Here is a 25396-nt window from a genome sequence, read left to right on the forward strand (position 1 = left end):
CCTTGCTGACCTGGCTCTTATGGGCAGATGATCAAAAGCCTCGTGCTGTTTCAAACAGCGCTCTAAAAATAGTTCTGGAACAGTGTGGGGCTTTATCGCACCTATGATCAGAGATAATTGCATGCAAATTTAAGCACACAATTAATTCTCTCTGATCATGGAGTTCCTAAATCCTCCTGTACTTGTTTGACAGGTCTGGGCTCTCAAAGCCCAGACCTGTCAAACACAGGGGCTGGAGGTCCATGGGACCACCAGACCCCAACCACCCCCACCCTGAGCCAGGCAAAACAGGGGCTGGAGGTCCACTCCCCAACATCCCTTAGATGTCCCTTGTGGCCCAGTGGGCCGCGGGTCAATTCCCCCCCCCCCCCACCTGGTGGTCTAGTGGCCCTTCCCCACCCCCTACCTTAAGTTGGAGGAGGGAGGTGGTCTCCCTCCTCTTCCATCGGCGCCGCCTGCAAAATGGCCAGCCCTGCCCAGTGCATCTTGGTTTTGCAAGACCTGTGGGAGCTGGTAGCTGAGCACAGCTGCTGGTTCCCTGTGATGGACCATTCTGGCATTGGAAACGGTCCCTGGGGAGCATCTGGGGGATGCGACTAGGGCAGTCCCAATGCCTTTGTGGAAGGATCAGCCATTTTCCTCCTGTGGGTTTTTCTCTTGCCACAGCAGGAGCTGGCACAGCTCCCATCAGGGCTTGGATAGATGGGGAGGGGGGATCCCTGAATGGTTGCAGTATCTAAGTCCTGCTAGTTAAGCAGGCTTTAGCAGTAGATAATAGGTCCCCTCCCCCACCTCGGGGCCCCTCCCTGGAGGCCAGGTGGTACCAGGAGCTAAGGGCTCTGATAGAAGCTTCTGTTGTTGCAGGGACTTCTTTTGGGGGATACAGGGGTCTTTTTCAGACTTCCAGTCACCTCAACTCCAGTTTTGAGGTGAAGGGAGAAGGAGCGTTCCTGTGTCATTCGGCTGTTTCATCAGAAAGAGCTTTCCCACCTTATTGACTCGGGGGGGGGGGGGGGTAGAGGGGGGCCAGGAATGTGTCGGAGGGGTCAGAGGGTTCCAAGCGATTGTATCAGGAGGGTTGGGAGGGGGCATGCACACTCCGCTTAAGCGGGTCCCTGCTGAATATCGTCCAGAACCTGTGTAAATTCCAACGGTGTGCATGAGTCTGGTCAGACACTGATATTCAGTGCTGGTGCCTGGACATTGGCCCAGCATTGAATATCGGGTTTAATTTAGCCAGTGATCGTCAGCGTTTAAAAAACACTGACCGCTGGCCGGCTGAATATTGACTGGTTTGTTTTTTAATCATCAGTTGGTAAATTTTTATCTGTTAGACTTATTCCTAAGAGTTTACTCTTTTACTTCTGTAATGGTTTTCTAGTGTCACTCACTTACTTTGTCAGCAAAACTTGTATACTGCAACATTTTTGATGTTCCTTTATGTTTAAATCTCTTTATTATTATACATTTTATACAAGCATATCACTTGCAAAAGGAAAAGTCCACTATGGTAATAATTCTAAGGAAATTATCTGTACACAAATTAAATAATTCTATAGTTTCATATAAGTCCACTACCAGAGTCCAATAGTCCTATAAAGGAGACAAAGGAAAATAATCTTTACATCAAATTGAGTTTCAGACAGGTTTCTATTCGTTTTTTTCTTACATAAGAGCTCTTCTAGCTGTTATAAAGGAGGACAGTTGGTCAGGATCAAAATATACCATATTTCACTGACTGGTAGGAAATTAAACATTTACATGGGTATTTTAAGATAAAATGTGCTCCCATTTGGAGTACCCTCTGCTTCATTTGCAAACTCTTTTCTGTCGCCTTTGCGTTTCCCTCGCTAGATCTGGAAAAACACGAGTTTGCAAACCACGAAAAATTTTATCTTTCTTCTGAAAGAATTTTTTAAAGATCCAGATCTTGTCAGAGGGTAACGCTACTGTAGCCAACAAAGTAGTAGCCGTTATTTGCTCTGTATCTGACATTTCAAGCAAAGCTGAAACATCAAGTGGTTGATCATTTTGAATATATTCCTTGTTGATTGTCCAAAACCCTCACAGGAATGTAAAGACCTGTGAAAAGGGTGGTATATCTTTGTCTTCTGTTTCTAATATTTCTTAAAAGTAATTTTTCAACATTTCTCTAGGTGAAATTAAAGGTTGTCGCAGGAAATTAATAAAACGGAGATTATTACTTCTCGAGGTGTTCTCCAACATTTCTGATTTTCTCATCAAATTGATCAAATCTTTAAGCATTGTTGTTTGCAAAGTCTGTGACTCTGAGGAGACTTTTTCCTGTTTCACCATGTCTTCTTTAACAGCTTTCACCTCATTTTCTATTTTTTAAAATTTCCCATCTAGCATCACAACTTCATTGGATATTTTTCTCATTTGGGGGCATAAAGTCTTCCCCATTTCTGCAATTAACAGCCACAGATTATCTAAAGTCACTTCTTGTGGTTTTTGAAAAAGTTTTGCAAATGCCAAAGTCTCACTCTCTTCCTGTGAAACATGTCTCTCATTCCTGCACGTGGGACATCAGGGAGCTAGTTGTAAAGACTCCTATCTTCTCTGTTAAGGCTGCAACTGCTTCCCTGGTCCATGCGGTATTCAGGGCTGAGGACAGAGGAGAGCTGCTTCCCACAGGCTGTGGGGGAGGGGCCCTTCCTTCGGGGCTCAGGGACACTTCCAGTTCAGGGTTCAGCCCTAGGTCTCCTGTCCGGGGCTGAACCAGGAACCGCTCACTGCCGAAACTTGAGCTGCTGAAGGTAAGAATCAATCAATCAAGCCTGATGAGACTAAAGGTCTTTGCTGCTGGGATGCAGTAGCAGCAGCTCTGCCTTGTCTCTTCGGCATTCTCAGGAAATAACTTTAGTTTAAAGCGAAAACCACAGGAGCTCAGAAAAACAGGTCTGACTCAGCAAGCTGCCATCTTGGACTCTTTGATGTTCCTTTAAAGTGTGTGATGTTCCAATTGTTCTAATATCCAGGGCTGGTCTTAGCAAGTGCGGGGGGAGGGCCCTGTGCAGACCAAGTTGGTGGGGCCCCATCCTAGCCCCGCCCCTAGCCCTGCCCCCACCCTAGCTCCACCCCCTTGATAAGATTATTCAATTTTTTGAAAACTTTTTATTTATTAAATTTCAAATAAAAACAAGTGAAGCTAAACTGTACAGAAAAACTGATTGAATAATGAGCACAATGCTATCATGAACCCCCCCTCCCCAGAAATTATTCAGTTCAAGTCCACTACAATTAGTAGTTCCAATTCTCATAACAAAGGAGAATAAAGGAAAAATATTAAGTAAACATTCAGTACTTTGAAATTCCCCGATTACTCTGTAACTCATCAAACCAGAGAGGCAACACAGAGATCCCCAACCCCAAGTAGCCATCCCCAGTAAGTTATTCTGCTCTGCTTAGAATATATCAGCTTTCATTCACAGTGTGATGGTCAGAGGAGAGCCAGCACAGTGTGCCAGAGATAAGATACAGGCATCCTCATTTAGTTCAAATTACTTTGCAGTCTGCTGTTGTGGGCATAATCCCTACTATTTTTTTCTGCTATTACTCTCCCAGAGGCCTAAAGATATTTGTCCATCAAGGGCCTGTCACATGTGTCTCCCAAAGAACCAAAGCTTTTTTTTTTTTAACTGTGGTATGGGTCATTGCAATAAGTTTGTGTGAATTTTATTTTTCAGGGCAATGTCTCCAAATGGGCTATTTTTGTGCATCCCATGACAAGCATCTCTGTGGATTAAGTTGTGGCTGTTCCAGAGATACAACTACAGAAAGGAAAATATATGGAGGAGTAGTGTATAACAAATAATATTTTAAAATATATAATTTATTTATATATTGGGAATGATGATTATATTTGCATATATTTCTCCCACTACTGAACTGTTTCAGAAAAACATATTGGCTTACTTCTTTATCCCCTTTATGAGAGATATTAGCAGGGCCGGTCTTAGGCAGAGGCGACCGAGGTGGCCGCATAGGGCCTCGCGCTTAAGGGGACCCCGCGCGGCGCGCCTCAAGTCTGCCTCTGCCTTTCTCCTGCCTCCTCCCCTCTCCGCACGAGTCTTGCACCTTCCCCCGCTCGCGCCCATCCGCGTCGTCGCTCCTTTTTAAAGCCCTGAGGCGTTCTCCCTCCGAGTCCGACACCGGCGATTCACACAGCCTGCCTTCTGCCAGCGTCGGGGCAGGGCCTCTCCCTCAGACGCGTCCCACCTCTGCGCAAGACAGGGAAGTTGCATTGAGGAGGCGGGGACATGTCTGAGGAGAGGCTCCGATGCTGGCAGAAGGCAGGCTGTGTGAATCGCCGGTGTCGGAGACGGAGGGGAGAACGCCTCAGGCCTTTAAAAATGACAACCACCCAGATGCCTGTGAAGGAATGATTGAACATTTGGGCCTGACAGTAGCAGTTAACTTTTCTTTGTACTTTCAGGAGCACCAGCTGTTTAAATGCCACCTCTGAATTACATGTAGGTGATTACTGTGTCAGCATGTACCCTTTATATGTGTAAATAGCCTACATTTATACATGTATATTGCATACACACTTTTGAATGTCAATGGTACTCATGTACAAGACAGTTAGCTCCTCCCCAGTGCTGCCTTCGATCTTATCTAGGTAATGTGAGAGGTGTGCCACCCTCACACCAGGTAGGCAAGTTACCAAATGATCCTCATGTCCACTATGTGCTTCCAATCAGGCCGGTGTTAGGGATGTGCAAACAGGGCAATTGCCTTGGGCCCCCATGTCACTGGGGGTCCCAAGCCCTGCCTAAAATTGAAAGAGGGACAATCTACAAGCTAGCTTATGTCTCCGCTCCCTAGCATTGCCCTGGGGGCCCCATCTTGTCTAGCTACCGGCCCCGGCTCCAATGGAAGGAACACAGAAACTCATAAGAATCCAGAAGCTCCTTATAGGTATACAAAAAGCAGCTCACAGTTACAAACAGAAGTTATTCTGTTGATAAGCAACTTGAAGAATAGCAAAGTGAGCTAAAATGCATATTTTGCATGTGGTTGCCATCTTGGGAAACGACAGTAAAATGAGGGACTTGAGCATGTGGGGAATAATGGAAGAAGAGAAGGAGGAAACTCTGATAAGAACTTCTGGCAGAGTAATAGTAGTAGTCTTTTTATTTATCTTTTCAAATGGCATATTTTTATCTTGTTGCATAGATTTACCCAAAGTTGAAGTATAAACTTGCTGAGAGAGTCCTAATGTAACTGAAATGTGTGCAAAAGCAAATGCTGATTTTTTTTTTTGTGTGGATTTTCCTTGCTGGCCTGCAGCAGGGGGGAGGAGAAAAATGTCATATTGAGTATGGTTTCATTCGCCAGATGTAGACAGGAAAATGGAAGAGCAAGAGTGCTTTACTTCCAGCAAACAATGGTTTGGAGCCAAGCAGCAGAAAGAAGAATCTTTCTTATTTAATACTTTTTTGTCCTCCACTCTCTTCAGTGTCCTCAAAGTATGTAATTTATTCTGTTGTACTGGGCACAAAACTAGTGGAGTACAGCACGAAGAGCAGGGGGAGAACTCAGAGTGTGAGGGAAAGGAGAGAGAAACAGGATAGAACGGCAGCCATATCAATGACTGTATACAGAGCTTTTTTTTCCTGCCTTCCCAAAATGTCCTATCCATCCCATTAGATTTCTCCCTTCATGCAAAAGGCAGCCTTGAACTGTGACCTTCAGATTCTGAGATAGCCACCTTCCAGGTAAATCTATTCTGGGTTATGTTGCCACATACATGTATTACTATAGTTCCTTAAAATAGTATAGGGATTTTTTTTTAAGGTGGCACCAGTTTCTGCTGGATAGGCTACAAACACATATGCCTCTGGAAGGTTTCGTCAATCCTGTTTGGACTAGGCAACCTTGCAGCCCTTAACCATTTGCTTATTTTCAGCTGTAACTGCTCCTATAGTTTGAAAAGTTTTTGAACTACCAGTCAGCTCCTGGTCATCAGGTGCAATCTGAACCTGTCCTGGTTTTACTTTCACTGTATGCAATGAGGGTAAATCCAGGACTGCCTGAGTCTGTTCCTGAATGACCTGGATCCTTGCTTTTTATTATGTTAATTTGATTCCAGCTGGCTCCTTGCCAGGTTGTAGTAGCACAGTGGAGCTTCTTGAGATTTGAATTTCCAGTGTATACTGGTGTTTTAAGGCCATGCAATATCCCATATTCCATGTATTTGTAACTGAGGTAAGACTGCCAACTGGATCCAGATTTGCAGGGCAGGGTTTACCCCAGTGCAGTTCTAGTTTTACCCCATTGCATCCAGGAACTTGTCTTGCTTTTCTTAGGGAATGCAATGGGGAAATGAGAATTATCCCTGTATGCTGTGGTTCCAGGACTGGATCAACCCTGTCCTGCGAATCTGGATCTAGTTGGCAGCCTTAGACTGAGGTGAGGTTTTCTGCTTATATGTAGTTTCTGTGTAGAAAATCCTGTTTATTCTGTTTTCCCAATAAGAAATGTGTTGGCATTCTAGGGACTGGTGTAATATTTAGAGTGCCACCTTTTTATATGTTGCATGGCTGTTGGAAAAGGTATGGCTACTGTAGGGGCAGAACCATGGATAGCTACTCTGCTCCCTAATGAGCTGATGCTTAGAACTCCAGCACTATAGGGAACAGGGCACAAAAATAACTTCCCAGTGCTTAATCTTAACAGCTTGCAAATTATATGCATGCTGTCCAAGGAGGAGGAACTGCCTGGTGCATGTGCACAAGAATTTTACGGTAAGCAAAGCTTTTGTGTGCATGGCTATTCAAAGCCTGAAGTACAGGAACACCAGTGCTGTTCTTCTGGCTCTTTAAATATAAACTTTTCATAAAATGTTTTCACTTGAAAAGCTTATATTTCAGCACAGAAAACAGGCACCAATGTGTGCTTCCACTTTCAGTTTTGCTCAGACCTCCCATACATTTTGTTCCTCACCACCGGTGCTCAGAGGCTTGCACAGGATTCTTTCCTCTTTAAAATACTCCTGTCTCCATGCTTATCCCCCTGTCTCACCCATCCACCTCCACCCTACGCTGTCAGATTGTCACTGAAATGCTTTGATGTCTCACTTATATATACTGTCATCTACCAATATTTGCTTATTTCCGATCTGACGAAGAAGGGCAACCTTCGAAAGCTAATCAAGAAATGTACTAAGTTATGTCCAATAAAAAAGGTATCATCTTATTCCTTGTCAGCAGCAGCAGATGAATCCATTACGAATGGGTTGTGTCCACCTACCAGCAGGGGGAGATAGAGAACACTGAAAACCATAGTGCCCTCTAGGATGGCTAGCTCCATCTGTCTCTCAGTATTTCTCTATCTCCCAGCAGGGTTGGATGCAGCTTGTTCAGCTCCTTGAAGATTCTGCCTGGGGTGGCTCCTGTGCTTTTTCAAGTTGTAGCAGGGGTGTTGTGGCTAAGAGCTGTACTCAGCTCCTCCGGGGAGGGCCCGCGGACAGCGTTCCGATCGGGGTGATTTTTGGCGTGAAGCCGCCATTTTGAATTTTATTCCGCATTTTTTTGGCGATGGCTGCTGAGGGAGTTAAGCGCTGTTCCTGTTGTTGGCAAGCGCAGATCAGCAGTGGGGCTCTGTAAAACGTGCTGTTTAGACGATAGAGCCAGTACGAGCATGGCAAGTGGTGATTCTTTCCGCTCGATGGAGCTGGCAGCGGGCGCCATCTTGGAAGCGCCGCCATGGCTCGACCCCCGCGGTTGCGGAGGAGTCTGAGAGCAGTGGGGCGCCTCGGGCTGAGGCTACCAGAGGAGCTTCGTTCCCCGTGGCTCCTAATTTGGAGACGGAGGTTAGGGTGAGTTTTTCTCCCCTGAGTTTGTGCTTATTTACTTAAAACCTTCATGCTGAAAAGAGCTCTGCCGCAGGTGTCTGACCACTGCATTGCTACCCTGGTTCCCTCTGACTGATGATGGCTCGGGGCTGATGCCAGATGTGGATGCCCCTGAGCGTTGGATGTACGCTAAGCATAGACGGGTAAATTCCCTATCGGAGAGTGGATGCTCTCCCCTTTCCCCCCCCCCCCCCCCGTGGTCAGGTTGTGGGGACTCTGAGGGATCTGGCAGGCCTTCTACTACTACTACTACTTAGTATTTCTATAGCGCTGCTAGGGTACACAGCGCTATACAAGTTTTAAACATGAGGAAGGACAGTCCCTGCTCACGAGAGCTTACAATCTAAAGGTAACAAACTATGTAGTGAGTGTAGTATCATGAGTGGGGAAGGTGGTTAGGCGCCAAAAGCAAGGGAGAAGAGATGGGCTTTGAGTAAGGACTTGAAAATGGGCAGGGAGGGCGCATGGCGTATGGGCTCGGGAAGTCTGTTCCAGGCATAAGGTGATGCGAGGCAGAAGGGGCGGAGTCTGGAGTTAGCGGTGGTGGAGAAGGGTACAGATAGGAGTGATTTGTCCTGAGAGCGGAGGTTACGGGTGGGAACATACGGGGAGAGGAGGGTAGAGAGGTAATGGGGGCTGCAGATTGAGTGCACTTGAAGGTAGTAGGAGAAGCTTGAACTGTATACGGTAGCGGATCGGGAGCCAGTGAAGCGACTTGAGGAGAGGGGTGATATGAGAGTATCAGTTCACGCGGTAGATAAGACGTGCGGCGGAATTTTGGACAGATTGGAGGGGGGATAGGTGGCTAAGTGGGAGACCAGCGAGGAGAAGGTTGCAATAGTCAAGGCGAGAGGTAACGAGCGAGTGGACGAGGGTTCGGGTGGTCTGTTCAGAGAGGAATGGTCGAATTTTGCTAATATTGTAGAGGAAGAAGCGACAGGTCTTAGCTGTCTGCTGGATATGGGCAGAGAAGGAGAGGGAGGAGTCGAAAATGACTCCGAGATTGCGGGCTGAAGAGACGGGGAGGATGAGGGCGTTGTCAACAGAGACGGAAAGTGGGGGAAGAGGAGAGGAGGGTTTGGGTGGAAAGACAAGGAGCTCAGTCTTTGCCATGTTCAGTTTCAGATGCCGGTTGGACATCCAGGCAGCGATGTCTGAAAGGCAGGCCGAAACTTTGGCCTGGGTTTCGATTGTGATGTCGGGAGTGGAGAGGTAAAGCTGGGTGTCATTGGCATAGAGATTGTACTGGAAACCATGTGATGAGATCAGCGAGCCCAGGGAGGAGGTGTATATCGAGAAAAGAAGCGGTCCAAGGACAGATCCTTGAGGAACCCCAACAGAGAGCGGGACGGGGGTGGAAGAAGGGCCATTAGAAAATACTCTGAAGGTGCATTGGGAAAAATATGAGGAGAACCAGGAGAGGACGGAGCCCTGGAACCCGAATGAGGACAGTGTGTCAAGAAGTAAATTATGATTGACTGTGTCAAAGGCGGCAGATAGGTCGAGGAGGATGAGGATGGAATAGTCTTTGGATTTGGCAAGGAACAGGTCATTGCAGACTTTAGAGAGTGCTGTTTCTGTCGAGTGTAGTGGGCGAAAGCCGGATTGAAGCGGATCGAGGACGGCCTGAGAGGAGAGGAAATCAAGGCAGCGGCTGTGGACAGCGCGTTCGTGGTCTGAAGAGCCAGAGGAAGGAGCCGGTTTGCCACTGGATCTGGATGATCCCACTGCGGTTCAGATTTTCCACCGCGATGAACTGCCAGCACTTATCTCTGATGCCTTACAGGCCCTCTCTATTGATGACCCTGTTCAAGGCGAGGCCTCCTCTGGCAATCCGAGGATGGCGAGTACTAAGAAGCCTGCTCATGCCTTTCCTTTGCATGACTCCATCCAAGAGCTTATTTCTGCTCAATGGGCTGACCCCGAGGGGCCCTTGAAAGTGGCCAGGGCGATGGGGCATCTTTGCCGTCTGAGTGAGGAGCACTTGGCCCGTTTTGGGATGCCTAAAGTGGATGCCTTAGTCACGGCGGGTAACAAAAAAGACCACCCCTTCCAGTAGAGGAGGGGTCGCCCTGAAGGACATTCAGGACCAGCGGCTGGAATCAGCGCTAAAATGGTCCTTTGAGATTTCGGGCCTAGCCTTAAGGGCGTCTGTTTGCAGTTCTTATGCTGCTCGAGCCTGCCTCTCTTGGTTACAACAGGCAGAGGAACAGCCTGTGGATGGTGCTGAGTCCCTCACTGAGGTTGCACCGCGCATGGAGTCGGCCTTGTCATTTTTAGCTGACGCCCTCTATGATCTGGTCAGAGCTTCGGCTAAACAGATGTCTGTGGCGGTGTCCGCCCGCCGCCTTCTATGGCTACGGCATTGGGCGGCTGAGATGGCCTCTAAGCAAAGGGTGGTGAGGTTGCCCTTTCGGGGCCTTCTGTTATTTGGAGAGGAGTTGGAGAAGATTGTTAACAACCTGGGGGATGCTAAACCCCAGCGGTTACCTGAGGATAGGCCGCGGCCTTCTTCCAATGGTCAAGTGGTTCCCTCCCCCTCCAGACCTCGCTTCCGTGAAGCTAGAAGGTATCACCCGGGGCGCTCTGCTGGGTTTACTCAACGTGCCCGCTTTCAGCAGAGGAACTCCTTTCGCCCAGACAAACGCTCCGCAGGAGTTCAGGGCCGTCCTCCACAATGATGGGAAGCCAGTCCACTCCTCCTTTACAGTTGTAGGAGGACGCCTTTCCCTCTTTCTCGAGGAGTGGACCAAGATTACCTCAGATCAGTGGGTCCCGGACCTGATCAGAGAAGGTTACCGATTGGAATTCGGTGCCCCGGTGAGAGACGTGTTTGTGGAGTCCCGATGCGGTACTGCCGTCAAACGGGCAGCGGTAGAGGAGACCTTACAAGTCTTGTTGCACCTTGGAGCGATGATCCCTGTGCCTCCCACCGAACATGGCTGCGGTCGTTACTCCATCTATTTTGTGGTGCCGCGAAAAGGCGGGTCTTTTCGGCCCATTCTTGACTTAATGAAAGTCAACGAGTCACTAAGAGTGCGGCATTTTCACATGGATACCCTGCGCTCCGTCATTGCTGTGGTACAGTCAGGAGAATTCCTCACGTCTCTGGACCTAAAAGAAGCTTACTTACACATTTCTATATGGCCCCCACACCAATGGTTCCTCCGGTTTGTGGTGTTGGGAAATCATTTCCAGTTTCGGGCCTTGCCTTTTGGCCTCGCCACAGCTCCCCGAACCTTTTCCAAGGTAATGATGGTGGTAGCTGCTTTTCTCAGGCGAGAGGGTATCCGGGTTCACCTGTACCTCGACGACTGGCTCATCAGAGCGGACTCTGCAGAAGAGAGTCATCATGTAACAGTGGACATCCAAGGAAACGGGGTGGTCCATCAATCGCTTGGAACTGAGAGCGATATTCCAGGTTCTTCTGGCCTTTCACATGACTCTGGAGGGACTGGCTGTCAGAGTTCTGTCGGACAACACGACAGCAGTGGCCTACATAAATCGACAAGGCGGCACTCAGTGTCAAACACTGGCCACAGAGGCCGCTCAGATATGCCACTGGGCTGAGCTACATCTGCAGCTTCTGTCAGCAGCTCACAGTGCAGGTCAGAGCAACGTGCAAGCCGACTTTCTAAGCAGGTATCAAATCGAACCTGCGGAGTGGGAACTGGCAGACGAAGTGTTCCTTCAGATCTGTGCCAAATGGGGAACACCCGTAGCGGATCCTATGGCCTCAAGCACAAATGCCAAAGTCCCGTCCTTTTTCAGCAGACGGAGAGATCCTTGCTCGGCGGGGTTGGATGCCTTGGCTCAACCCTGGCCCTGGGGCCTCCTGTATGTGTTCCCTTCTTGGCCCTTAATAGGGCGACTCCTCCTGCGAATTCGGCTGCATCAAGGAGTGGTGATCCTCATTGCCCTGGTTGGCCCAGGCGGCCGTGGTATGTGGACCTCCAGCGGATACTGGTGGAGGCTCCCCTTCCTTTGCCTATGGTACCGAATCTGTTGACGCAGGGTCCGGTGACCATGAAGGATCCCTGCCAGTTTGGTCTTTTGGCATGGCTATTGAGAGGGCGCAGTTGAGAGACAAGGGCTATTCTAACAAGGTCATCTCCACTCTCTTGCAGGCCCGCAAGCGTTCCACTTCCGTTGCCTATGCTCGGATCTGGCACCAGTTGAGGCTTGGTGTGTTTCTAAAGCGATCACACCCAAGCGGGCTTCTGTCTCGCCGTTACTTGACTTTTTGCAGGATGGTATACAAAAAGGCTTGGCCTATAATTCCCTGCGTGTTCAAGTGGCAGCCTTGGCATGTTTTCGAGGGAAGGTCGCTGGCCTCTCCCTGGCTGCGCATCCGGACATTGCACGGTTTCTTAGAGGGGTGCTTTGGCTCCGGCCTCCCATGCGGGCCCCTTGTCCAGCTTGGAACCTGGGGCTAGTATTAAAGGCTCTTCAGTGTTCGCCCTTCGAGCCGCTGAGGCGAGCTTCGGAGAAGGATGTAACTCTAAAGACAGTCTTTTTGGTGGCCATTACATCGGCGAGATGGGTGTCTGAGCTCCAGGTGCTGGCCTGTCGAGACCCATTTCTGCAATTCTCAGAGTCCGGAGTAATGGTACGTACTGTGCCTTCCTTCCTGCCTAAGGTGGTTTCAGCGTTTCACCTAAACCAGCTGATTTATCTGCCGTCCTTTACTAGGGAGGAGTTTCCGGAATCTTTTGGGCAGTTGCACCTTCTGGATGTGCACAGGGCTCTGTTGCAGTATCTGCAGATGTCTAATGCTTTCAGGACCTCTGATCACCTTTTTGTATTGTTGTCAGGTCCTCGCAGAGGGTCTCCAGCGTCTAAAGCCACTACAGCCCGTTGGCTTAAGGAAGCCATTTTTTCTGCATATCTGCTATCTGGCCGGCCTTCGCCTGACGCCTTTAAGGCACATTCCACAAGAGCGATTTCTTCCTCTTGGGCTGAGACGGGAGCACTCTCTCTAAAAGAGATATGTAGTGCAGCTACTTGGGCTTCTAAGCTCTCTTTTGCCCTTCATTACAGGCTGGATGTGGCTGCCAGGAGGGATGCGCTTTTTGGAGCACAAGTGCTTGTGTGTGGTGTGGCTTTTTCTCGCCCTATCTAGGGATTGCTTTGATACATCCCATTCGTAATGGATTCATCTGCTGCTGATGACAAGGAAGGGAAAATTAGGTTCTTACCTTGGTAATTTTCTTTCCTTTAGTCACATCAGATGAATCCATGATCCCTCCCTGATTGACTCTGTTTTGTGTTCAGTTTTTCCTGCAGACATGTTCCCTCATTGGGAGAATTTGGAAAACAGTCTTCAGGATTTCTGTTCTACTACAGGAGGTTGAGTTCGCCCCTCCTTTGTGTTATTGCTCCTGTTCTGGGGAGTTCGTTCGCTGTGAGGAAAGTTCATGTTATGCTACTTTGCGGTTTAACACTGCTTTGGAAGCTTCAAAATACTGAGAGGTAGATGGAGCTAGCCGTCCTAGAGGCACTATGGTTTTCAGTGTTCTCTATCTCCCCCTGCTGGTAGGTGGACACAACCCATTCGTAATGGATTCATCTGCTGTGACTAAGGAAAGAAAATTAACAAGGTAAGAACCTAATTTTCCCTTTTCTTTTCCATGTTTTATTTTGTTTTATTTCTATTGATTCTCTTTAAAATAAAAACTGACAGATATTAAAAGGAAAATCACGAGAAATCCTCTCTTCTATGTGACCTCGGAGCTGGCAGTAGGTTTCCAGCAATAGGGCAGGGTTTTTTTGTGCACTGTTTCTTTGAGCATTGGGAGAGAATAGCTAATGACCGCATTTACACCTGTTTTGTCTACATTTAAAAGCAATTTGCACTAATCTTTGGCACCCACGTTGTTTCCTGCGCTAGAACGTTCTGAGCATTCCTCACACATTTACGTTGGTGCTAGTCTGGCACTAATCACCTCTAGTGCCGGTGTTAGGTTTTGCGCATTGGCCCATAAGATTTGCTCTGTATGAGCAGTGGCACTTTTTTCCCTAGAAAAAAAACATTGCTGGTATACAAACAGCCTTCATTTAAAATGTCCTTCTATAAGGCATTTTTCATGTAAGAGTTCTTTTTCTTCCACAGGTGGAACAGAATGTGATATTATTATTATTGTATTATTATTATTATTGATATGAGGCTTTGGCACACAGAGGTCGCTGCCAGCCTTGCCAGTAAAGTGTCCTGTTGGCTCTCAGTTTGCTCGAAGCACAGAGGGGATGGTTCTAGCCAATTTTGGAGATCGGTAGGCAGTGCACCCAGATGTTCTGTGATTTTGTGAGGGGTTAAACAGATTCATTCCATTTCTGAGAGACAGTCTCAGAGAGGTATCTCAGTTTGGCACTGATTACCTTGGTGGGGTTCTCTTCTTTCCTTCGGAATTATACTGCCCTCAGTAATTGGTTTTGATGACAGGTTTGGGATGGCTGTCTTCTCTGCCAGGAGCTTTTTTGGAGACCTCTTGTGCAGGGGTCCATTTCCCTTGGGATGGTTCCATCAGATGCTGTCTAGACCATTTATTCTCCATTGAACAATTGCTTTCTAGTCTTGTCTCGCAGTGAGCTGTTGGGTCCTTGTAAGGGCTTTTCCTTCCTTGGATGTTCGTAGAGCCTTGCTTAGATACATAGAATGTTGATTCTCAAGATTATTTTTGCTTTTTGTTCAGTGCATTGCATAAGGGTGAAGCAGCTTCAAAGTCCATCCTGTTCTGGTGAATTGTGAAGACCTTTGGATTGGTGTATCTGTTGAAACGGTAAAAGATTCCATCAGGGCTTAAGACCCTTTCTAGGAGTGAGCAGGCTTTGGCCTGGACAGAGTCGAGGGTGGGTGAATCCAAGGCAATTTGAAGGATGGTGCCTAATCAAGCATGACAAAGTGGATGTTCAGGCTAAAGTGGATGATGCCTAGGAAATCAGCTCTCAAGGGAGCCTGATCTTCCTTCCTCCTGGGGCTTTAAAGCCTTGGTACGTCCCATTTGTCTGGACAGGTTTAGCATAATGAAAAGGAAAGTTAAATTTGCTCTTACCTGCTAATACCCTTTCTTTGATTCCTTGAAGACCAAGGCTGATCAGGTTAGTTCCTTCAGTTTCTTTCAGTGGTTTCAGTTTGCAGAGGTTTGGGGGGAATTGTTCCCTAGTTGGATGGAGGTAGGGCTTCAGTATGTTTGTTTGCAATGTTATCTTAAGCTTTCAAGTTCTGCTTTATTAATAGTATACTGGCAGGTCCTAGAGGTGCATCACTTCTTATTCTGTCGATGACATCACTAAAAGTCAGTATTCTCTGCCTTCATCTGTTACTCAGTTATACCTGTATTTTATAAAAGGCTCTGCCAAACACAGATCGTTTTGAAAAATAATCACAAGGAAATGAACTAGTATACTTGTAGAAAAAGAGTGGCATCAAAGCAGCATCTTCCACCTGGCACTTAAGTGTACAGATTTGTAAAATGGGCTGGCTACTTGTTTAAGTACTAGCAATTACGCATGGAAGTAACAATTTATTAACTTCCACGTGTAGCTCATGACGGTTGTATAGGTTTGTAAAATGGGCTGGTTACACACGCATGTAAGTGCTGCCAATTAAATAGTGAGGCTGCATTTTTTTTTTTTTTGCTGGCATAATAAATGGGGGATTACTTCCTAAATCCCTTGTGTGGAGTCCTGGCCAAAATGAGCACTCTGAATTGGTGCATAAACTGATGGGGATTTTTTTTTATATAGATGTGTATTACCTATTTAAAATTGGATAGATTTTTGGCCTACTCAAGCCATGTTCATGTTTTGCCTAAGCCACACCCCCTTGAAATCTTTGCATCATATGAATCTGTGTAAATAATATCTTTCAGAAATTGGCATTTGCACATATATATGATCTCCATGTTTAAATATTACTGTTATAGTTTTCTCTATTTTTGTACCCATCTTCCTTATTCAATTTTTAAACTTACTTTTGTGATACATGCTAGGCAGCATGAATTCACCTTCAAAACAAACACTGTGAACCCTTACGGTTAGCAGTGTCATGAGGTACTATTGTGAAAGTAGATGATCTGCAGAAAGCTTATAGTGTTTGCCCTTTGGTTTCAGGTTTAACTGGCGTGAATTCATCCCTTTCAAAATGTGGAGCCGAGGGATAGGGCTGCAGGCAGTAGAGTCTATGTTCAAGCTGGAAGGGAAGCCATTCCGGATCTTTGGAGGCTCCATGCATTATTTCAGAGTGCCACGGGATTATTGGAGAGACCGTATGCTGAAGATGAAAGCATGTGGTTTGAACACACTCACCACGTGGGTATTATGTTGCTCTTTCCACTAACTGAGACTTGCACACTTGTAGGACAGAGTTAATAATATACAGGTCAAAATTCAAAAGTATTGGGTGCTGGCCTCATAACTGGTTTAGTTTAAAAATTAGCCACTGGTGAACGGATATATGAGGGACATTTCTTAGTTATGTTGATAGCAGCTAAATATCTCCTCATATTTTGTCCCTTTATACAGTACAGTACAGTTTTAAGTTTGAGCACAAAGTGCAGGAATAGATTTGCAAAAAAAAAAAAAAAAAGTACCTAACTTGGAAGCTAATTAAAATAATTCTTAATTGGTGAAACTGCCTCCCTCACCCCTTGACTAGCTAAATTTGTCTGCTTAAGGTGCACAAATATAGCTATTTAGAAAAGGGGCAGCAGGCTCAAGTGGTACATGTTGTGCACTGGGAGCGAGGGAGTAGCAAGACCATCTCCGCTCCCATTTTGTTGTCCTCGTAGCAGACCTTGTTTCTCCACCTAGGTGGTCAATACATGTTGTGCACTGCCATGTGGGAGGTTCCCAGTTTGACCCCTCATTAGGCCTTAATGCGCTCTCCAGATCAATTGGGGCAAGGGGTGGTTTGGAGGCAGCATTCACAGCCACAGGAGAGGAATAGCGGTCATTGCTTAAGGGGAACATCTACTGGCCAGATCAGAGCTCCAGACAGAGCTTTTGTATATAACCCCTTGCCAAAGACTGACTACTACAGCAGTGGTCAGATCAGGTGTGCTGGGGGTGGGGGGGGGGGCAGAGGGGGATCCTTGGGCACTTATGGATGATTTCTGATTACACCAGACCCAGCCTTGCTTCTGATTGAGCTGGAAGTACCAAGGAGGAAATTGTTGAGTGTAAAAATAAAAAAGAAAAGGGGAAGCCCTGGAGGTATGCTTTTGATTTATCCATTCAGAGTGGATTTTCAGTGCTCATTTTCTAAATTTAACTGCACAGCTCCAGTCGCACAAGTAGGAAGCCTAAATTTAGCTGAATAAATTTAGCTGAACAAATTGGTTTTAAAAACTTTCAGCTGCAAATCTAGCCAGTTTGGCTAAAGGTAACCAGGTAAAATTACACATGTGGTAGGTGTGTAAAATTTAAACTGTAAGTGAATAGTTAATTTAGAGGAGAACACAACAAAACTGGTCATATTTCCCAGGTGTTTTTGACCGCTAGGGCTTACTACCAACTAACCCTGTCCAAATGCTCCTTCTACAGTCCTAAATAAATGTTCTAAAATGTTGATGAATCAGTGCCTGTCATGTCTGTCTTTATACAATTATTCCTCAGCATCAGCAGCAGTTGAATTCAGAGACTGGTGGGTTGTGCCCCATCGTGTAGTAGTATGTTCAGTTCAGTAAGTTGCTGAAGACATATTTGTTTGAACATGCATGGGACTGATTTTGCTGTTATTTTTTTGAATATTGTATTGTCTTTCTATTTTTTATTATTTATGTTGATTTTTGATCCACCTAGTTGTAGGTGGACTAGAAGTTTTTAAATAAATTTAAATAATAAATCTACCAGCAGGTGGAGATAGAGAACACTGTATTGAACTCAGGGGGGGGGGGGGGGGGGGGGGCACGATGCGTTAAACTTACCGGGCCAGCAGCATGCTTTTTTTGACCAGTTCCAGCTGGTTTAGCGAGCACATTATTCAGCAGGAGATGCACAGAGAGGTTTTGTGGGATTTTTAAAGTTCGTGGCAGCAGACAATGGGAATAGCATGCTAATTTGTTTAAATGTATTAAACATGTGCATTCCGAGGGATACACAACCATTTAGAAATGATGCAGAGAAAGACCTGTCTACCTTTACTGAGGGAAACTTAATGGGAGGTCCGGAGCAGCCGCAGCATGACAGTATTTTTATTTATTTATTGCATTTGTATCTTTGGCGGAGCCACCGATGACAGTCAGGCGGGAGGAAGAGAAGGCTGAAAGCTGAGCTGGAGCCCCAACATGTCATCGGTGGCTCCGCCAAAGATACAAAATGCAATAAATAAATAAAAATACTGTCATGCTGCGGCTGCTCCAGACCTCCCATTAAGTTTCCCTGTAACCTGTGCAGCAGAAGAAACGGCTGGAGCAGCTCCTGAGAGCGGGAGAGACTGGCTGGCAGGTACAGCTGGAGACTGACGGAGAGGCAGGTGCGGCTGGAGTGGGGACACAGGTGAGACAGATGGACAAGTGCGGTGGATCGGCAGCATGTTTTGCTGGAACCACAGCAGCAGGGTCACGGTGGCCTGGTGCTAGGCTCTCAAGATGGAGATCAACAAGAGGGGCAGGTTTTGCAGGAGTGTCTTTGTGGATACTCCTCAGAACATGGCCCTCAAGATGGAGAACAACAAGAGGGACAGGTTTTACAGGAGCGTCTTTGTGGATACTCCTCAGAACATGGCAAGTTTACCATTCCCTCCCCCCACCCTAAACTCTCTGCTGTACCCCTTCACCCTACCCTAAAACCTATGTAAGCGCTTCCTTTCCAGAATTCTTTTTCCGTGTTCTGCCCTGAACACAATTCATGAGCTCGCTGCTGAACATCTCCCCACGCCAGCAGTGCATGAAAGCCGTGTGTGGCACACGCTGAATGAGCAAACACAGAGAAGCCACACTTAGCGATTGACTGCTCTGCGCATGCCTTGACAACCTTTCCTATCGAACTGCATGGTAAAAGTCTGTGCAGCTCATTTGCATGCGATTAGTTTAGTGAATTGCCCGCTATTTCCACCTCGGTGATTTTTATTGGGGTGGAAATAGCGGGCGATTGCCTCCGGGGTCTTTAGTTTATCGGCCCCTCGTTGTTATAGGACAGTCAGCTCTTCCTCTAGTCAGTATGTCTCTATCTCCAGCAGGTGGTAGATGGTTTCTCATCAGCTCCTGGATTCTTCTGTGGGGGTTCCCCAATTCTAGATTCATCTAGTTCTGTTGAGCTGGAGGTGATTGGCTGTTCGGTGCCTTGTTTGGGGGGCATACCTTGCGGTGCTAGGTCCCTACCCCAGTTCTCCAGCGACCCGAGCCTTCCCCTCTGTGGTGGTTGCCTTCCTCACAGGCTGGTAGCACACAGAGTGACAAAAAAATCCTCAAACATCCACAGGACAGGCAGAAAGGGCGTTTGGGCACCGGTTGTGGTGGCTTGGAGGTGGCCTTCAAGGTCATTGTGGGCAGGGGATCCTTCTTTGATGGAGATCTGGGATCAGGGGCACCACGGGATAATTCAGTGTATGTCTCTTAAAATTTTTGCTGCCTGTTGGCTTTTGCGGCTCTGTGAGACTCAGCGGGGAATGACATCGGAAACTGAAGTGCTGCTCCTGCTGTGGTAAGCAGCGACCAGTGTCGGGTCTCTGCTCAGCAGGCTGTTCAGAGGCCTTGCTGGGAGCGGATAGCTCTCTTCCCGATGAGTCAGTTGTTTCCTGTGCTGCGTGCATGCAGGTGCACTCTCTCTCATTCTCCTGTGGCTCCATTTTCCTCGGCAACGGCCATGTTACCTACTCTGCCTGAAAATTTGGGGGTGGGGAGCTTCCTGGCACAATTCAACTGTGGCTTCCTTCAGGGGGAGGGGGGGGGGGCTGCTACCTGTCTTATCTGGCACAGAGCAGGGACCCTGAAAGCTGGTGTTTTTTTTCCCACCAAGTTAATTTTGTTTCTGCACCAAGCCTATTTCCTCAAGCGGTCAGGGTAGCAGTTTCTGCTGTCTCTGCCTCTCTGTCCCCTTCGGGGGACACTGGGATGTTGGACTTTGCACTGCCTCCCTCCCACGCAGATCCCATTTTAAAGCGGCATCATGTGGGGTCTCTCTCGGAGGGAGGCCGTTGGGGCCTGTGTCGCTCATGCGGTCGGAGGCGTATCTGTCGGTGGGTTCTGGGCAAAACCCCTGTTTAGAAGATCTGGAGGAGGGGGAGTTAGCAGGAGAGGAGTTGGACAACCCAACTGCAGTCCGGATTGTTACTAAAGCGCTATTTGCAGGTTACTAATGACTTTCGGCGCTCAAATCATTTGTTCGTTCTGCTGTCAGGTTCCAGGAAGGGTGAGGTCACTTTGAAGGTGACCATCGCCTGCTAGATTTGGGAGGCTGTTGATTCCGTGTGTCTTTTAGTGGGCTGGCAGTCACCAGTGGTGTTGCGGACTCATTCTACTCAAGCCTTGGCTACTTTGGGGGCAGAGACCCACATGTTCTCACTGGAGGAAATATGTAGGGTGGCTACCTGGACCTCCTTGCATACCTTTGCTAAACATTGCAGTGTGGACATGGCGGTGCATGCGAATTCTGTGTTTGTGCTTTGGTACTGGTGGCAGGGTCAGCAGCATCCCACCCTACCTAGGGACTTCTTTTTTTACATCCCATCAGTCTCTGGATTCATCTGCTGCTGATGCTGAGGAGGGGAAAAATTATGTCTTTACCTGATCATTTTTTTCCTTTAGTTGCAGCAGATGAACCAGAGGCCCACCCTGTTGCTGCTGTTCACCATGCCTATTTGTTCCAGGTCTCTGATAAACGTTGAATTTTTCTCTTTTCATTGTGTATGTTGGATAATATTCTTTTCTATTGGTGTTGCTGCTGCTGTTGTGGAGAATGTTTTGGATTAGTGGAGTATTCTTCCTTCTGCTTGGTTAAGACACATACTAACTGTCCTATAATACTAAGTTCAGTTTAGTGTTCTCTGTCTCCACCTGCTGGTAGTGCACAACCCATCAGTCTCTGGATTCATTTGTTGCAACTAAAGGAAAGAAAATGATCAAGTAAGACATAATTTTTCCTTCCAGCTCTCAGATTATGGATCAGAGTTTTGAGAGAAAACGGAATTCAAACATGCGTGGGATAAACATAAAGTAATCCTGTTCAGAAGGAATGGATCCTCAGAAGCTTAGCCGAGATTGGGTGGCAGAGCCAGTGGGGGGAGGCTGGATTGGTGGTTGGGAGGCGGGGCTAGTGCTGGGCAGACTTCTACGGTCTGTGCCCTGAAAATGGCAGATAAAAATCAAGATAAGGTATACACAAAAAGTAGCACATATGAGTTTATCTTGTTGGGCAGACTGGATGGACTGTGCAGGTCTTTTTCTGCCGTCATCTACTATGTTACTATGAATGGGTTTTGATTCTGTGAAATATTTAGCGCAAATGTTTACACTCAAATATCCATGCAAGGATTTTGTGACTTTTTATGTTACTAATATGACAAGTAAGAGGAAATCTCAATGTGGTGCAAAGGTATGGGTCTACTATTGCTATAACAAAAGCCACCACTGTTGTTGTTATCAGTATTTACTGGGTGATGCAGGATATGTCAGCTTTAGAAAGAAGATGTGGGGGAAATAAAAGGGTGCTTCTATTATGTAGTTTCCCACTATTCCAGAACCTGTGGGATAGTTGTGTCAATTAACTAGCAGGTGGAGATAGAAAACTGAAAACTGAGCTGAGACATATCTCTCTTGGCATCCAGTCCAGATCCTCAGTATTTTCTACCTCCAGCAGGTGGATAGACACATTTTTCAGTCTCTGATTCTGAGCCTCTGACTCACCGCTTAGGACCACATTGTGTGGTCCTGGTGACGTTTATCATGATTATGGTGGTAGTGGCATCCTTCCTTTTGCACCATGGAATTAGAGTTCACCTGTATCACGGTGACTGGCTCATTCGTGAGTCATCCTATTCGGACAGTGTGGCAGCGACAGACAGTTGTCCATCTTCTGCTGTCATTGGGTTGGGTGATCAGTTTCAAGAAGAGCAGACTAATTCCCATCACAGACGCTGGTGTATCTGGGCATTCTATTTGACACAGCAAAGCAGAAGATCTTTCTCTTGGAATGCAGGAGGTTGAAGCTGATTCAACACATTTGTCTTCTCAGTCATGGTTGGTCCAGAGTCTGGGCTATGCCTGGGTTTTTTTATTTAAATCATTTATTTATAATTTTTCATTTTACAAGGGTCACTTGCAAACGGACAGAGATGATTGCACATTAATACAATATAAGAAGAAAACAATCCCAACTAGATATATGGATTATAAACAATCTTTCTCTTTCTCAGACCACAAAGTGAAGAAAAATAGGGAGAGTGAAATAAGACGAGATCAATTAAACAGTAAACAGGAAAAAGAAAACATGGTATTAACCTGATTATCCCCAGATATTACTCATCTTATACATTATTCCACATTGATCATCTGGTTGGCTTCCTCAAGACCAAATGCGGCGTATAGTCAATTCATTTCATTGAGAACATACTTACTGTCCAGGTTCTAGTCAGAAATAATACATCTGATTACATTCTCTCTCTCTTTTTTTTTTTTAAAACTCATGTTTATTGAACATAATACACCAATCAGGATATTGCTATGACCCATCGTACAATACGTACAGTAACACACATATCCTTATTCTTTCCAAACCACAAACGTAAACATTTTATAACATTTTCCTCCCATCCCCCGTCCCTCTCCCTTTCCTCCCTAACGTCTGCCCCCTCCCCCCCAACCTCAGGAACATTCTCTCTCTTTTAAAAAACAGAAATTATTTAACGATACATATACTCAAGTCTCTAATTCAAATCCCACTGATTAAAGCAATCCCAGTCTTCACAGGCTTCACTCCTTATGAAGTAATAATTAAGGAAATATTTCTGAGGAAAACTTTAGGAGTCATACCTGGAACTCTGGGAAAAACAATAATCTCGACATTAATCATCCACAAAAACATCCACCTTATTATTCAAAGTTTCTGGTCCATTATCATTTTCAAGATCATAACGACTTGCTTGTACAGGACTTCATCTGTCATATCAGTTTTTTCACTCTCAGAGGGTTCAGTCAAATTGTCCATGCAACTCTCCAATAAGATCATATCTGAAACAAAGTTATTTACTACCGCCGTTAGGTCCCGAAGCGCCTTCCAGATGGTGTTCAATGTAACCTCCACGGAAGCCAAAAGCTCCAAGATGATTTCTGTTGAGGTGTTTAGGAGTGGTTCCGCTGATTCGGGTTCTGCTGTAAACGTCCTCCGTTTCAGCATATGCCTCTAACTCACTCCTCCACTCCTTTGGACATGGTGGTTGAATAATTCGGGAGCGATGGAGTTGTTTTTTCAGGTCCAAGAGCGTTAACGCTCCTTCGCCGGTGCTAATCAAAGGACTCGCCAACCCTTTCATCTGTGGGCAGTTCGATGCGCAGCAGTCCCGCACTTGCTGCTCAGGGGACAAAATGCTGGCCATTAGCGGCTGACCGCCGCTTGTTCCCTTCCTCTCAGTTAAGGAAATTACAATTGCAGAGAGGAAATTTACATAAAGAAGACAGAACCTCAGAGGGCAGCTGGGCCATTGGGCATACGAACTCCAGGTCACCATCTCACCACTCTCCCAGTTTGGGACACTCTTTGTCTGGTTTCTCCTCAGAGGCCTGTCTGATATGGGCAGCCCTTCAGCATAGCCCTCTGAGTCATTGAAACACGGAAGCCCATCCACCACTACAAGGTGGTGTCCATTCGGAGGGGTACGTCTGGGTTCTGCGGTCAGTGACGGTGGTGATTTGAGTATCAGTGCTCTCTCCGATAACACAATTCGAAGTGGTGACAATGGGTGCCAGAAAATCAGGCTGGGGAGCTCATTACAAATTCCATCTGGCACAGATCAAATGGATGGAACAGGAGTCTCAGCGGGTGATTAATCACTTGGAGCTCAGTGCAGTGTGGAGTGCCATGCACGACTTTGCTTACTTTCTGGCGGGGGCCCAAGTCCGAGTTTTCTCAGGCAGTGCGACAGTGGTAGATTATATTGACAAGCAAGGCGGGACCTACAGCCATCCAGTGGCAGTGGAGGCGGCCTCCTTCATGAGTTGGGTGGAGAAAAATCTCTGCTTCTCGGCAACTCACATCTCCGGGTCCTGGAATGTGGAGGCAGATTTTCTCAGCAGGCACTCCTTGGACCTAGGAGAATGGGAACTATCCATCCAGGGTTGTTAGCTTATACTGATGGGGTTCTTTGTTTCTGGAATTGATAGCGATGAAATGTAATGCCCAAATTCTGCAGCCATTAGAAATGACTGGGCTTGATGGACTGTATGTCTTCCCTCCTTGGTGCATGGTATGCTGTGTGTTGAAAAGGATTGCATTGCACCAGGTTCCCATAGCCCCGGATTGGCCATGGAGGCCATGGTATGTGGACCTGATTTGACTGCTGAACATGGATCCTCTCCGTCTTCCGAAGGTACACGGCCTACTGATGCAAGGTCTGGTGCTCATGGAGGATCTGTGCCCCTTCAGTCTTACGGCTTGGCCATTGAAAGGGCTCAGTTAAGACAAAAAGCAGTCATTGCTACCTTTCTTCAGGCTTGTAAATTCTCTATTTCCATGGCATAAGTGAGGGTGTGAAGGACATTTGAGGAATGGTGTTCTGAGTGTGGAATATCTCCCTTCTATGCTCAGATCATGCACATCCTAGCATTTCTTTAGGCAGGCCTTCAGAAAGGATTGGAAGTGGGTTCTCTAAAAGTTCAGATTGTGGGCCTCTTTCAAGGGCCGACTATAGAAGGCGACTCTTTCAGCTCACCCTGATATCGTTCGTTTCTTGCCGGAAGCAGGCCCTTTGTGGCATCCCTTTCGTACTCTGTGTCCAGAGTGGAACCTTAATTTAGTCTTTCAGGCTCTGTAAAAACCTCCGTTTGAGCCACTCTGGAATGCCTCCTTGAAAGATCTTACGCTAAAGACAGTGTTCTTGGTGGTTTTGCGTTGGCATGTAGGGTTTCGGAGCTTCAGGCTTTCTCTTGTCAGGATCCCTTTCTCCACTTTTTGGAGGCAGGGGTCTCCCTTCCTTTCTTCCAAAAGTGTTATCAGCATTTCATCTCAACCAATCTGTGGAGCTTCTGTCCATTTGTAGAGAGAATGAAGATGCTTAGTATTCTTCCTTGAAGCTTCTTGATGTGTGTAGATTCCTCATTAGGTATCTGGAAGTCAGAAATGAGTTTTGCAAATCAGGCAGACTGTTTGTGCTTTTTGATAAACAGAAACTTGGCCTCATGGCTTCCAAGTCCCTAATTCCTAGATGGCTGAAGGAGTCTATTGCGTCAGCTTATTTGCTTGTGGGGAAGCAGGGTTCTCAGGCCTTGTGGGCTCATTCTATGAAGCTTACAACGATATCCCGGGGAGAGACTACCTGGCTCTGGTGGATATTTGCAAGGCAGCAACTTAATCGACACTGCATAC

General features: G+C 46.7%; 1 protein-coding gene across 5 annotated transcripts in view; it reads left to right on the plus strand.

Moving 5' to 3' along the window:
* The window catches only part of GLB1L2 (galactosidase beta 1 like 2), a 119576-nt gene that overhangs the window by 16442 nt on the left and 77738 nt on the right, over positions 1-25396 (plus strand). For 2 of the 5 annotated variants that reach the window (XM_030221490.1, XM_030221494.1), the window contains exon 2: positions 15992-16189. In XM_030221490.1, coding sequence (XP_030077350.1) covers positions 15992-16189 — 198 coding nt within the window. Of the gene's footprint in view, positions 1-5418; positions 5497-5669; positions 5742-15991; positions 16190-25396 lie in introns of those variants that run through there. The other 3 variants (XM_030221492.1, XM_030221491.1, XM_030221493.1) reach the window with 3 other exon arrangements.

This window comes from Microcaecilia unicolor, chromosome 12 (genome assembly GCF_901765095.1).
Source record: "Microcaecilia unicolor chromosome 12, aMicUni1.1, whole genome shotgun sequence".
In the NCBI taxonomy this organism is placed as follows: domain Eukaryota; kingdom Metazoa; phylum Chordata; class Amphibia; order Gymnophiona; family Siphonopidae; genus Microcaecilia; species Microcaecilia unicolor.